This window comes from Gossypium hirsutum, chromosome D09 (assembly GCF_007990345.1).
Source record: "Gossypium hirsutum isolate 1008001.06 chromosome D09, Gossypium_hirsutum_v2.1, whole genome shotgun sequence".
Classification (NCBI taxonomy): domain Eukaryota; kingdom Viridiplantae; phylum Streptophyta; class Magnoliopsida; order Malvales; family Malvaceae; genus Gossypium; species Gossypium hirsutum.
This window is the reverse complement of record NC_053445.1, coordinates 46445839-46460678: the sequence shown is the minus strand read 5'-3', so window position 1 is coordinate 46460678 and position 14840 is coordinate 46445839. Positions and strand designations below refer to the sequence as shown.

The 14840-nt window shown below is 33.6% G+C and overlaps 1 protein-coding gene across 6 annotated transcripts; it reads right to left on the bottom strand.

The window, feature by feature from the left end:
- Positions 1-76: 76 nt before the first annotated feature.
- On the bottom strand, positions 77-7946 carry LOC107890980 (mitogen-activated protein kinase-binding protein 1). 6 transcript variants are annotated; one of them, XM_041100996.1, is made up of 21 exons: positions 7783-7946; positions 7456-7674; positions 7095-7203; positions 6624-6989; positions 6474-6529; positions 5919-6159; positions 5786-5841; positions 5363-5612; positions 4989-5155; positions 4714-4853; positions 4515-4616; positions 4088-4226; positions 3708-3794; positions 3467-3628; positions 2982-3338; positions 2270-2460; positions 2047-2165; positions 1664-1735; positions 1425-1519; positions 927-1088; positions 77-637 (listed from the first exon to the last, which is right to left on the bottom strand). In XM_041100996.1, exons 1-21 carry the CDS (start codon positions 7828-7830, stop codon positions 191-193), a joined length of 3585 nt encoding a protein of 1194 aa, XP_040956930.1. In that variant the 5' UTR covers positions 7831-7946; the 3' UTR covers positions 77-190. The 6 variants fall into 6 exon arrangements, with proteins under 6 accessions (XP_040956930.1, XP_040956932.1, XP_040956931.1 ...); XM_041100998.1 differs by having other exon boundaries at positions 77-577; XM_041100997.1 differs by having other exon boundaries at positions 2047-2162.
- Positions 7947-14840: the final 6894 nt, after the last annotated feature.

The window sequence follows — 14840 nt, the reverse complement described above, 5'->3', positions numbered from 1 at the left end:
GTATGATACCTTTATCCGCCAATCTGTTACTAATTGTTCTCTAATGATTCCCACTAAGTTCAATCCAACCCCATAATTTGACAACAAGCAACAACTCTACAATTTAATGCTGTCGAAAGATAAAATCTTAATAAATTGAAACAAGAAAATCGTTTCACTATACATGATTAATCTCGTAGAATTAAACGAGTTAAACAGAGCTGAGATTCTGTTTTACTATTTCGACGACTCTTTGCGATAAGCTCTCAGCCAGTGTTCCTAACATAGGTCCAAATGTTGAATCTCCTTCAATATTACTTGCGGAAGAACCAAAGTTGCCAGTAGTGTTCTTTTGTAATCCTTTGGCTACTGCATTGATTTTTTCAGCAATTTTTGGAAGTAGCTCAGTTGCTTCATCGTATAATTGAGCTCTACATCCACTTGAACCCTCTTCCATGGGATATTCTGTTCCTAATTTCGTAAATAACTGGAAAACATTCTCGGCAGCAATGTCCAGGCTTAGTAATGCTTCTCTACATGCTCTGATTTTCTCCCCTACTTCACTTTCTTCATCAATGGTTGATGAATCTTCTTCATCCTTTTCATCATAAGAAAGAGCATAACTTTGTGTAAGCGAGCATTTTGTTGAGTTTATGCCCTGTGACAAGGTTCAAACGTGAAACATAATAACTATAGACACGATATGAACAGAATATGTTTAACAGATACAAAAACAATGTAATGAACACAACTCGGTATGTTTAAACACAATTAACATGACAGATTTACAAATATTATATCCGTGTTTAGATTTTGATATGTTCAATAATTTGTGTTTATATTTACTAAAACAACATTTCTATCTTCAGTTTACTCGTAATAGTCTTTCAATACATTAACTACAGGGGAAAAGATATAAACAATGACATAGACAATGATAGATGTACCTGATCAATAGAGCCTGCCACTTCCTCCAAACTCACATTAGTGGCTGATTCGTTCTTTTGACTAGATGGGTTAAACAGTCTTTTGCAACCCACTAAATAATCCCGCCGTACAAAATATTGTGAAGAGTATCTTCTCCTAGTAGATGATTGCCTTTTCTCAACCTGTAAACAGAATTTAATGAAACTTCAAAAGATTTGGGGTCGACCAAATGGTTTATATGGTCTGTTAGGTACTTTATGTAATGTGAAATATATATGGTTTTTGGAAGAAGACCCATAATAACTCTTTTTCTTTCCTTCAAACCAAGAAAAGTGGTTTAATTTGAAATAAATCTACTCCTAGCCTGACCCTGGGCATAAATGAAAGAAACAACTGAATAATTCAGGTTCCCAGATCCACCCCAGTTCTGGCCACCTTTCTGCTCTTTTCTGCCAAAATTCTGAATGGAAAAACATTTTGAGACTTTAATTTAAAAAATAGCAGGTACGAAAACTAACCTTGAGTATTGCAGACAGGTTGCCAAAATGCTCCTTGAACAGATCACTGCCCTCAGACTTAATATGGAAGGTAGCAACATTCATGGCGCTTGGCTCTGTTTAATCAGAATAAACTTGCACTATCAATTCAGGAACTGCCTTGTGGCAAACTTTTGTTCTCTCCATGCCAAGATTATTCTGATTCTTGCTTAGGAAAGCAAAACTGCTAAGACAAGATGTTTTGAGGTAGAAAGTCTTACCTGCATCTATGAAATGGACCCTGTGACCTAAAGATTTTTCACTCTCACTTGGCATCTCAGCTAGGCCTTGCACTGCAAGAGATATACCAAAAAGGTTAATAATAGCTCATTTTAGGCTACGATTAACTTTAGTTAGTTTTCCCCTTTACAATATCTGGATTCATTAATTTTCCTGCTTGACACTGCACTTTAATATATCAGGTCCAATATATGCATTGCTGTTTGCTATCTTCAGTTCCATCATGAATTTCATTGGAATCTTTTCATCATAATGAGTTACAACAAACTGACCTTGAGAAGCTTGTACCTATCTCTTCAACCTTGCAGCCATTCAGAAGAGCAATAAAAGAAACTTCAATTTCAAGACAAAAATTGGGTTTTACCTAGCTTTGGCGATGACACTGGCATCTGTATGTCTTTAAGATTTTGAACCTCTGGGGAATTCAGTAGATCCAAACGTACATTGTAGACAGTGAACCAATGATCTTCCACTGCAGAGCTGCTTAAGTAATAATAAAGTATCATGAGGCATTAGGATAGAAGCTAATAGTGAATGCTGGACCTAGCTTATGCAGAGCAGCAGCGATAAAATTATTTAAACCTCACCTAACTATTTCATCTGGTGATGCAGAACTTTCACTTTTAGTAACATTGGACGAACTGTGTAAGCTACTGAGGCACGAGTTGTTGCCTCCTGACCAAGGACCAGATGGATTTTGATGTTCATGGCACAATGAACCATGATCCCCACCACTGCTAATCAAACGAGATGAAATTTTTGGTTCTTCCTGCATTTGCTGGAGGGATTAACGAGAAAGATAAATTAGGCTCGATGAAATTCAAAACCATTCAGCTGAAGCAAAATGTTCTTTTGGTATAAGGGAAGATGAAATTCTCCCAGTTCCTTACAGGAATAAAGTGATCAGTTCATATCCATGAACAAGTCCAGTCAAAAATGAAAGAAAAATGGCTGAACAGAACTAAACTGAGACTCAGAAAATCGATTGTGTGCCAGTGCACATGGTAACAGAAATGCAAAGTACTATCGCTGCCAGCTTTCAAGATAACTGGTCACTAAAAATTTCCAGAACACAAACAATATAGGTATCCATCATTCAGATTATCCCTAAATCCTGATGGAAGTTTACGGAGCTCCAAAAATCTTATTGGTTACATTACTATGACAACAGAAAAAATGTGGGGAGAATATTATTAATCCGAAAAATGAGGATCTAGAAAACCATTTCTTTTTCCATTGATTTTTTACTTTGGAAGTATGACTGCAAATCAACATGTCAAAGTCTACCATCAAGAATACCTGAGGTGAAGTGAACTCAAGATTTCTCTGGACAAAATCAGACCTTGTTACTTTGTCTTGTGCCCATTTTGGAAGTCTGGAAATGCTTAATTTAAATGCATAGGTCTCTTGGGAATCCCATCCATGATAATTCGCTCTTTGTTTAAGTTGGCTTGACCTCTCAGCTAGCAATGAATCCTTCAAATCAATTCTGCATGACTTGTTTCCCTCTCCATCATTTATGGTTTGATTAAAAGCCGCTGGCATGCATATGGTTCTTGGGGACAATGAAAGAGATTTTTCCTTCACTTTCTGCAACATCCTGGAAGCCAAGCGAGAGGGAAGTTTCCACACGAAAATACAACCATCACCACCTACCTGAATGCATCATAAAATTGAGAAGAATTCATGTAAACAAACATAAGTTACCTTGAATTAGTTCAAATTCAGTGAAATACACGATACACACAATGTCAAAAGGGATAGTTAACCATGAGAAAACTCACAGAAACTATATGCTTGCAATCTGGTAAAAAGATGACACCTGTCACAACTTCTCCATGTCCTACAGCTTGGGCAATCATCTCTCCAGTCGTAAAATCATACACACACATAGACTTGTTTGAAAATGAACATACAAAGTAGCTGCCGCTAGGGTCCATTGTAACCTGACGAACATAAAGTTTCAGCAGCAGAAACATTTATGGTCAAATCCTCCTAATTATTCACTCATAAGTCATAACTCACCTTTATTGGATCACCAAAGTCTTTGTTTTGCTTGAATGATCTAATAAGCTTTCCACTAGCCATGTCAAATATGTTTATCTTCTTATCCTGAAAGAAACCACATAATTAATTCAAAGAACTGGGATTTCAAACATGAGGCATATGCAAAATTGTTTTGCTTGAATGATCTAATAATTAATTCAAAGAATTGGGGTTTCAAACATGAGGCATCTGCAAATTATGTCAAACAGTCAACTAAAGGTTACTTGTTAATGAGTAGCATTTAACCATATGATGGATTTAAGGGCCTGGTTGCACGAAAATCATTTGAGGCAGCTCTTGAAACTGCCATTGGAATATGCCAATTACTCCCCCGGAGATAACAAGATGTTTAAACTTACTTGCCCAGCAGTGACAACAGCCTCCATCTCTGGGTCTATGGACATATCATAGACAGTTCCATTAGATGCCATTTGGTGGTGACGACGTGAAACCTTACATCTGTTATCAGTTAAACAGACATCACGGAACACAAGGGACCTATGGGGGATAAAAAAAGGGACATTAGCTAAGATTAGCCTTATGGACGCCCATGGTAAGTAATCATTTGATAAAAATAAAAATTGCAAGATATAAATATTAAATGCAAACCATAATCTTTTGGTTTTAGTTGAAAGCAATTAAAACAAATTAAAGCCATTTCAAATGCCATTGAACAAAATTAAACTATCTAGAGTACAAACTAACAGTGATTTTGTCTCTCTTCGTCATTTTCTCAAGTAGTTTCCTAATCAACCAGGTCTCATTTTTATATATAAAGCAATATACCTATCAGCACTGCAACTCAGAATCTTACATCCATTGCAAACAAGTTTAACAGAAGTCACAGCAGCTGAGTGGTCATCTATACTTCCAATGACCTCAAAGTTCCTGACATGAAGGGTATTAGATCATTCAGCATACAGATCCAAGAAGCTCCAATAAATTTCAAAAAGAGAAAAAGAGACATTAAATATTCAATTAAAACCTTTTAACATCATAGAGATGGATTATTCGATCCCGTCCCCCAGAAGCAAGCAAGTAATGATTGTCATTTCCTCCAGAATCTATATCCTTTGTACTTGACACGCTAAAACTCAATGAGAGAATCTCTGCATCATGGGAATCCTGTGGCATTAAAGAATATAATTTGTAAGACAGACAGAACATAGTAAGCTAGTTGCAGACATAGTTAAAGTACTCACAGCACTAAATTCTTTTTAAAATAAATATCTTAATGCATTATGGTTGCCTCAAGTTTACCTTAATGCATGTATAATCAGAATTGTGAAGATCATAGATATGGAGGTTTCCCTCACAATCACCAACAGCCATGTATTTTCCATCTGAACTAATTGCCATTGACCGCAAACCTAGATTGCCAAAAGCTGTATCCTCAGTGGCGATCTCAAAACTTCCGGCACTCACTGCTTCAGGCAAAAGAAAAAAAGAAATTTAATCCAACAGTTGCAGGGTGGAAAGTACAAATATAAATTAACTTACTAAAACACATTCCAATTCATAATAAATCCAAAAAAAAAAAAAAGATAAAGTGCCTGGAATGATAACTAAACAAATCTGCACATTTTAACATGCTTCCAACTTATGCTAGGACCTATTATAACTGAGGCCTTTACCTATATTAATAATCCCCTCTGCTTCAGTGATCAAATAATTATTGTCAGCATTATCCCTTAATAGATCAGGTTGTAAGACAAGATCCCATAACCTAACTGTGCCATCAGCTGAACAGGTTGCAAAAGAGACTCCTCCGGAACATCCCTTCGCAGCACACATAAGAGATGGATCGTGCATTTTTTCACAACAGAGATTCTTGATATCCCATATACAAGCCGAATGAGAAATAAGAGCAAAGGACCTGGTAGCCTGGAAAGATACCAATAAAAGTTCACTTAATCAAGTTCTAATCTATAAATAAGCTCAAAATACCAACTAAAGGAGAAGACCTTAGGTTGTAACTAATTAAGTTTCTTGTAGAATTAGGTGGTTTCTTCCTCAGAACAAATAAAAAATGAATATCACTAATATGAAACAATCACCTCATTCTCTTGATGGAAATTCCATATATGGAGACTATGATCTCCATAGATCACAACTGCAAAAGAGAAAATTTGAAAATGTACCATTATGAGTTACAAAGAGGTAGAGAACCAGTTGAGTTAAAAAGCGCACCAAGCTTTTCTGAGATGAACTGACAAGCAACTGCATCAGGAAGAGTAGGGGCTAACTGAAAATTATTTTCACCAGCTTTAGGGCAAAAAAGATCAATTTCTCCATGGCATGATTTGGCCTTAGAGTACAATAGGCTGCCCACATATCCAAGATCCACACCATTGAAGAGCTGTACTTGTCCGTTACTACAAGCACAAGCAATTAACTTGCTGGATGCAGATAGTGCAAATCCTTTTTCAACCTGAAAGTTAATTTTGGAATGCATCAAACTCAAACGTGACCCAAATTGCAATAGTTGAGTTATATTTGATGCAGTTCTACACATCCATACCACATTCTGTAATTTAGAAGCTTCAGACCTCAGTGACAACTTTCCAGCTTAATGACTAACTAAAATCTTACCATAGTATCCAAATATGTTAACCTTAAAGCAGAACTAAAATCTCCGTCAGATCAAAAATTCAAAATTGTGGAATGATAAATCCTTGGTATGCTGGTTCATTTACATCCAAAACGAAAAAACATAACATCAGAATTCAGAAGTCTCAAACGTACCTTTAAATCAACCGAATTTCTTAATGACAGCCCAGAATCTATTAGGCATAGAACTCCTGTACGTAAAAGAAGAAAGATTGAAAATTTTGACTATGCTTCAGAATCTCTAATCAATTTAACTCATATATACAATGGAAAGAAATACGTAACCTGCATCAGTCAGTGCGTATATAGGAAAGAGCTCATCAGCCTGATCACAGTTCACAACACTACCATCTGTCCAGATGGCGGACGAGACAGATATAAATGAACTGCCTTTCTGAGGGCCAAGATTAATAGGCTTCGCATGAATAGACAGTGACACTGTCCCTTTATTCATGCGAGTCCTAGGAGATGCACCAACAGCCCAGAATTTCAGGTGCTTCTTTCCAGCAGTAACAATGTAATTGGCATCTGAAGAGAAAGTGACAGACGTAACTGAAGAACATGATGAACTCGCTTTAAGCTTTGTAACCAAAATCCCACTCCGCCAATCCCAAAGGTAAATGTACCCTCCAACAGACACCAGATGTTTCCCTACAAAAACCAAACAGAAATTTAGAATGTATAAATGTTGGTCATGTAAATATGAATATAACCGCAACATAGATTTCCCAAACCCATTGATATATAGTAACTAACCATCTGGTGAAAAAGCAATGCACTCAATTCCATATATATGACCTTTCAGCTCAGATATGAACGTACGAGTTACGTAGTCCCATACCAACACCGAAGGTTGAGGCCCTGACTGCAAAACAACATTAGATCCGTACACATAGTAATAAAACACAAACATAAGGAATTCGCCGTTGCAGTTTTTAAACCAAATAATGAATTTATGAATAATTACAAATAAACAAACAAATTCTCGTTTCATATCATTGAAACATTAAACGTACTACCAGTTCAATATATACTTTTTAAAACCCAATCGCACCGCAATAGGAAGTAATCGATGAGCAGATTAAACTAAAATCTTCGGTTAAAATCATTTCGGTACCTCCCCGGCGGCTATGAAGCGACCGTCACGCGACATGGCAACGCAGCTCAAAGGTTTAGCCATTCGATGAGAGAGCATGAGATGCAATTGGGTTCCAGATTCTGCATCGTAAACGACCGCAACGCAACCGGCAACGTAAACGAAGCTCGAGGTCGATACGGCGGCAGCTAATCCGTTGGCGTTCTTCGTAGTTAATCCGATGATCTCTTTCAAAACCAGCTGCAATAGCAAACCAAAATCAGAATCGATGAAGATATATATATTCCACGACTCTTCTATTACTGTAAACAAAATTTAGGATAGATTAGGCATCTAAACGCTACGTACCTTGGATGACGCTGGATCTGATTTCTTGAGCTTTCGATTAGTTTTCATATTGGAAGGGGAGAAATTGCTAATATTTTTGGGGGAAGTGAAGTTGTTTACGGTCTACTGGTAACGTTCGAACTTCGAATGAATAGGGATTGGGCATGGGGGCGGGAAATCTTTGCAAATCAAAACACTAGTAAAAGGAAAAAATATGCGTTATGAAAATAAAACACGTGTGAGTTTCAGGCCCGCTTTTCCTGTTGGGTGGAATTTGTAAAATTAACTCTATTAATGAAGATTTTAATCGACTGAAATTATCACTAAAAACCCTTTTACTAAAATATATTTATCAAAATATTTAAGGGTATATCATTGATTTATCAAAAATTTTAAGATATTTTAATAAAAGATATTTTGATAATTGGTAAACACCAATTCTGGTAAAGGATATATGTTTAATAAATAATTAAATGTATAGTTTCAAATTAATTATTAATAATATACGAAATATGTATAATATTAAAATAAAAATTAGATTAAATTGTGAGTATAAGTGTATAACGAAATTTAAACACATAAATAGTAAATACATTAAATTAACAATATTAAATGCACTACAATTGTTTATCATAGTGTTATCTTCAATCACGAGTTAGTGTCGAATTGACTTGGAATACTTATTTTAATCAACAACATTATTAATATATATAAATTATGGAGAAAATAAATTTGCATACTTAAATAAAAAATGTATAAAATATAATAAATTGAAGTTTTGATTGAGTGGTAAATTTAAAAATTTACCAATTCAATTAGTGTGGGTTCAGATCCCATCATATGCATATTTTTATTTTTCATTTGTTAAATAAAAAGACTAAATTACCCTCAAATAATATAATTTATTTTAATTAAAGAATAATATTTTCGTAATTACTGTAATTGAGTTGGTGTCCATGCTTAAATAATAATATAGACAATAACTAAAATATTCCCCCAGAGTGTGTTTGGACGAACAATTTTAAAAATTTGAAGATTTTTAAAATCCTAACATCTTCGATTTCATCAATTCAAAATATTAACAATTATAATTATTTTATTTTGATAAATACTTGTTTAAGAAAAATTAGATTATTAAATTTGTATGAATTAAAAAATAACAATGAAAGAATAATAATTATATTTAAAATAAATTGTAACACCCCTAACCCGCATCTGTCGCCGAAACAGGGTTACGGAGCATTACCGAAATAAACAGATCAAATACAGATGTCGAAACCATTTTTTTGAAAAAAAAAAATTTTAGGTTGTCGATTTTTTAAAAAAAATTAAAATTGGGAGTCGCCACCAATCTCTTAAATGAGCCCATAAGGCCCAAAACATACATTAGAAACAAGTCGGGACTAAATCGGGTACTCAGAGAATTTTTCGCGAAATTTCAAAATTTTCGTAGGTGCAGGGGACACATGCCCGTGTGGTCAGGCCGTATGGGCATTCGAAATAGGGCACACGATCGTGTCCCAACCCGTGCCCGTACCCATGTAACTCTCTGACTTGGTCACACGGCCAAGTTACACACCCGTATGCCAGGTCATGTGTAGGTGCAGGGGTTACACAGCTAAGCCACGTGCCCGTGTGAAAAATTCTAAACATTTTGTTTTGAATTTTAAAGATGCAGGGGACACACGGTCAAGACACACACCCATGTCTCTGCCCATGTGGACAAAATAAGGCCTTTTCTAAGTCTTATTCCTCACTCAAACATGTCTTCCACCTACACTAACACTTAAAACATATTCCCAATCCAATATAAAACATTTGAATCAAACCAAAACCAAGTCTTATGCATAACATTTCATCTTATATAATCAAGTATCCATGTTTAACAATTTGATTACTTACACATATATGTATTCATATTTGTACCTACTCAAGCCATGCTACAATTTGTCTATTAGTTAACCATTAATCAATTATACTAAAACACACATCAACCTTGATAATATCATAAACTTATATATATCAAAATGTATTAAACATAAGCCATACCAATGGCAATTCACAACTAAACACATACATGCCATCGTTTGATCAACTTTAGCCTATACATGCCATTATACCTAAAAAAAAATTACTATTTATACCGAAACGAGTTGAAGGATAGTGTAATGTAGCTCCGACCAGCTTCCAACCTTTACGAGCTTCCGAATACTATAAAACAGGGAAAATAAACAGGGTAAGTTTTAAAGCTTAGTAAGTTCATATAACGGGAAATTAACTTACCATTCATTTACATTTAAGGTAAGCATATAAAATACATCAAAAATAATTTGGCCAATTGCCTAAACACATATCCTCATCAAGCATGTGAGTCATGTAATTCGTATGAATATCAAGAAATATATATGAGCTCATCAATAATCAATCTCCTTATACTTATACTTTTCACATTAAGTAATCATGAAACATGTACAAATCATATCCTTGTATTTCAAGTATATACTCGTAAAAATTCATCTCATATTCATATTATTCCATGTTAGAACTTTGCCCGTTGAATTTATTAAAAATATCGATGGATACACATGTAGTACACTTGAAGTGTACAAACTGTAATCTATCAATTCATATTCAGGAGTGCTCATTAAAGCACATAATCGGGAAACCCTCTCTCGAGCCATATAACAGGAAGCTCATGTGAGTCATGTAACGGGAAACTTATACAGGCTATATAATAGGAAGCTCATAAGAGCCATATTCAGGAAGCTCATGCAAGCCAATAACGGGTAGCTCCGAAGAGCCATTAATCGAGAAGCTTTAGATAGCCATATATCGGGAAGTTCAAGCGAGTCAATATCAAGAAGCTCCGAAGAACCATTAATCAGGAAGCTCACAAAGAGCCTTTAATCGGGAAGCTCATGAAGAGTCATATATCGGGACGCTCATAAGAGCTGCGGTGTGTCTACAACACATGCAGAATCACAACTGATCGGGAAGCTCCGAAGAGCTATTAACGGGAAGCTCGCAGGATCCATATAACGGAAAGCTCGAGAGGGCTAATAATGGGACGCTCTTTCGAGCTGTGATATGTCCGCAATATATGCAAGACCACAACCAATTCGGGAACCCTGTATCCATAGAATTTCATCTATTCAAACGAGACTTAATGTTTATCGGGCTTTATCGGATATGTAATCAATTTCATATAAATAGCAATTACACAATTCAAATACACAACATTCAATTTAAATATATAAAGATACAATTTAGTTACACGAACTTACCTCGACACTGTTCGTGAACTTGTATGTTACTAATCCGTTACTTTTTTTACCTCGATCCAGCTCCGTATTTGATCTATCCGGATCTATATGAGTAAATTTAGCTCAATTTAATACAATTCATATTCAATTCAATTCATATCTTAGGCAAAATTACCATTTTACCCCTATACTTTTAATCAATGATGATTTCATCCCTAGGCTCGGAAAATGAATTCATACTATTTAATCCTTATTCCAAGCCTAAACAATTTTTAAATGTAACATTAATAGCTCATGTATTTCATAAAATTTAGAATTTTTCCATAAATTTTACATCTTTACAATTTAGTCCCTAAATCACAATTTCATCAAAATTCACTTTACAAAAGTTATTTATCTATCAACAACCTTTCATTTTCTACCATAATTTTCATAATTCATGCATATTATCCATGAAAAAATAATAACGGGACGTTCTTTCGAGCTATGGTGTGTCCGCAACATATGCATGACCACAACCAATACGGGAACCCTATATCCATCAAATTTCATTTATTCAATCAGAACTTAATGTTTGTCGGGCATTCTCAGATATGCGATTAATTTAATATACATAGCAACAATACAATCACATACATATAATTCAATTAACACATATAAATTCTCAATTTAGTTACACAAACTTACCTCGACACTTGCTCGTGTACAGAAATCTACTAATCCGACACTTTTTCTTTTCCTCGATCTAACTCCTTATTTGATCTTTCTGAATCTATATAAATGAATTTAACATCAATTTAATACATTTTATATTCTATTCAATCAAATTCACATCTTAGGCAAAAGTACCATTTTTCCCCTATATTTTAATTAATTTTGATTTCGTCCCTAGGCTTGAAAAATGAAATTCATGCAATTTAATCCTTATTCCAAGTATAGCCGAATTTTTCATATAACATTTACAGCCCATGTATTTCACAAAATTTAGAAATTTCCATGTATTTTACATATTTACAATTTAATCCCTAAATCACGATTTCATCAAAATTTTCTTTACAAAAATTGTTTATCTATCAACAACCTTTCCATTTCTACCATAAAACTTCATAATTCATGCATATTCATCAATGGAAAAACTTTAATACTTTGATAACTTTGCAAATTAATCCTCAAAATAGCTAGATTAGGTTATTACGATCTCGAAAATATAAAAAATACTAAAAACGAGATAAGATTACTTAGCCAATTAAGCCAAGTAAGTTTTCTTAAATGTTTTTCTCTTAGCTAGGGTTTCCATGAAAATATTTGGGGAAAGATGATGAAAAAGATGATATTTTGTTATTTAATTAATTATCATCTTTTATTATTTCCACTTTCCAATTTAGTCCTTTTCTTTACTCAATTTTCCATGGATGAATCATTATAATTATCTACTAACTCCTCTTAATGGTCTATTCGCCTACTAACTCCTCTTAATGGTCTATTTGCCTTATAAGGACCTTAAATTTTGAATTCCATAGCTATTTGATCCCGCTAGCTACTTGAATTCAACTTTTGTACTTTATGCAATTTGGTCCTTTCTAACAATTAAACATGTAATCGGTAAAATTTTTCTTAACAAAATTTTTATACGTTATTCCTATCATATGGTAGATCATAAATAATATTAAATTAAATTCTCTTTCAGACTCGAATTTGTGGTCCCGAAACCACTATTCTGATTTCACTGAAAACGAGCTGTTACATATTTGTCATATAAAGACCTCCAATTTTGAATTCTATAGCTATTTGATCCTTTTAGCTACTAGAATTCAACTTTTGCATTCTATGCAATTTGGTCATTTTATCAATTAATCATATAATCGATAATTTTTTCTTAACGAAATTTTTATACGATATTCCTATCATAATGCAGACCATAAAATAATATTAAAATAAATTTTCTTTGGGACTTAGATTTGTGGTCCCAAAACTGGTATTCGATTTCACTTAAAACGGACTGTTACATAAATAATGTAAAAATATTCAATAGGCATATCATTATATTTATAAATAATTTCAATAAAATAAAATTTTTATAATTATATATTAGAATTAAATAAAAATGATTTTTTAAGTTTTAATATTTGTCTTACATGGAACCATGTATATAAAATGAAATAAAATTATAATGGCGTGTTTGGATAAGGGATTTAGAATGTACATGTTTATTTTGATTTTAATTAATTATTGTTTGAAATCAAGATAACACTATTGAGCCTTATTGCTCAGGGTACCATTTTGTTATTTCTGTGTGTATGTCCCAAACAAGAGTGGACACAAACTTTCTAGGTCTAAAACACAAGTGCCGGATATATTCAAGTAATAAAATATCAGGAGTCCAGAGGTCAATTCACAGAGAAGTTGATTAGAACTTACAATATTACAAGTATTATGTTAGAACAAATATTTAACATTTAACTTTGGAATGAGTGTTGAAAATAAAAGTAGGAGCAAGAAACATTAGAAATAAAAATAAAAATCAACGAAAGAAATTAACTTAGGTACACTCTTGCACTACTCAAGTGCCCTTAAACTGGTTGCCTCAATAAGACACTTCACTTGCTCCAACGATCCTCAAGTGTACTCTAGCTCGTTGCCTGTAGGAGCCTTCATTTATTTCAGCAGCGGGAAATGGAAACTATTCTCATGTTTAAACAGTAGTATAATTTGCTTCTAAATTGTTGGAAATATACTACTACAAAATAAAACTGTTAGCGCTGACAGGAAATCAAATTGAGTGTAAATAAATAAAGCAATCACTGTGTCGTGAAAGAACCACTGCCTTAGAAGTAAATTCGTCCTAATCGGTGTAATCGTGTAGTGGACGTCGTCCCCAAAGGTTAACACAGTACTTCAATATTTGTACACCCGAATAAAGAAAAGTGAAACACAATTAGTATTGCTCTTCTCAAAAAGAATTTAAACTGAAAAAACTAAAGCAGTTGGTTGAAAATCTGATCAGAAAATAAATTGGAAGAAAACCTGCGAAACCACACTAGATTCAATTCCCAGTAGAGTTGGAGGGATCATAGATAGTCTCGCTTAAGATCCAATCTTCTAAAAAAAATTTCCTTTCATGTAAATTCGCAGAACACCAAAATTTAAAGAACAAAAGGATGAGAGAAGCTATTTTTCTCTTGTTGTGTTCTATGAAAAATGAGGAGAATGACCTCCTATTTATACTGTTTTCTGAAGGGACAAACAGTAAATTAAGTTTCGCAAAAAATCTCAATAGTCAAATTCTAATTTTGTCAAATTGTAACCGTTTAGAAATTAAATTTTGATTTTTTCAAATCGTAATCGTTTAAAAATATTGTTTTTTTTTCAATTTCTTTGCATTACCAACACTTTTGGTGTCATATTAAAATTAAATTTCAGTACTCAATGTTATTACTTAATTAAAATGAAATTTATTTTAATATTTGCTTAAAGTTTCCCTTCCGCTCCAACATTGAAAACTTAAAATAACATAACAAAATTAAACAACTCAAAATTATATGAAAAAGACATATTAGATATAAGAAATTTGATATTTTACAAGGATAAAGAAAAAAAACCAACACTAACAAGAAAATGATATTCATATAAACTCCAATATACCATACATCATGAAACAAAAGGCTATTTATAGAGGTTTGTGAAGAGAAAAATAACAATGCAAATGACTTACTAGTAATAAATTGTTGGGCCCACTTCTTTGTCATCTTTTGGAGTCATTTTTTACACGTTAATTGATGACTTCTTTTGTCCAAATTCGACTCCCAATGGGAAAAG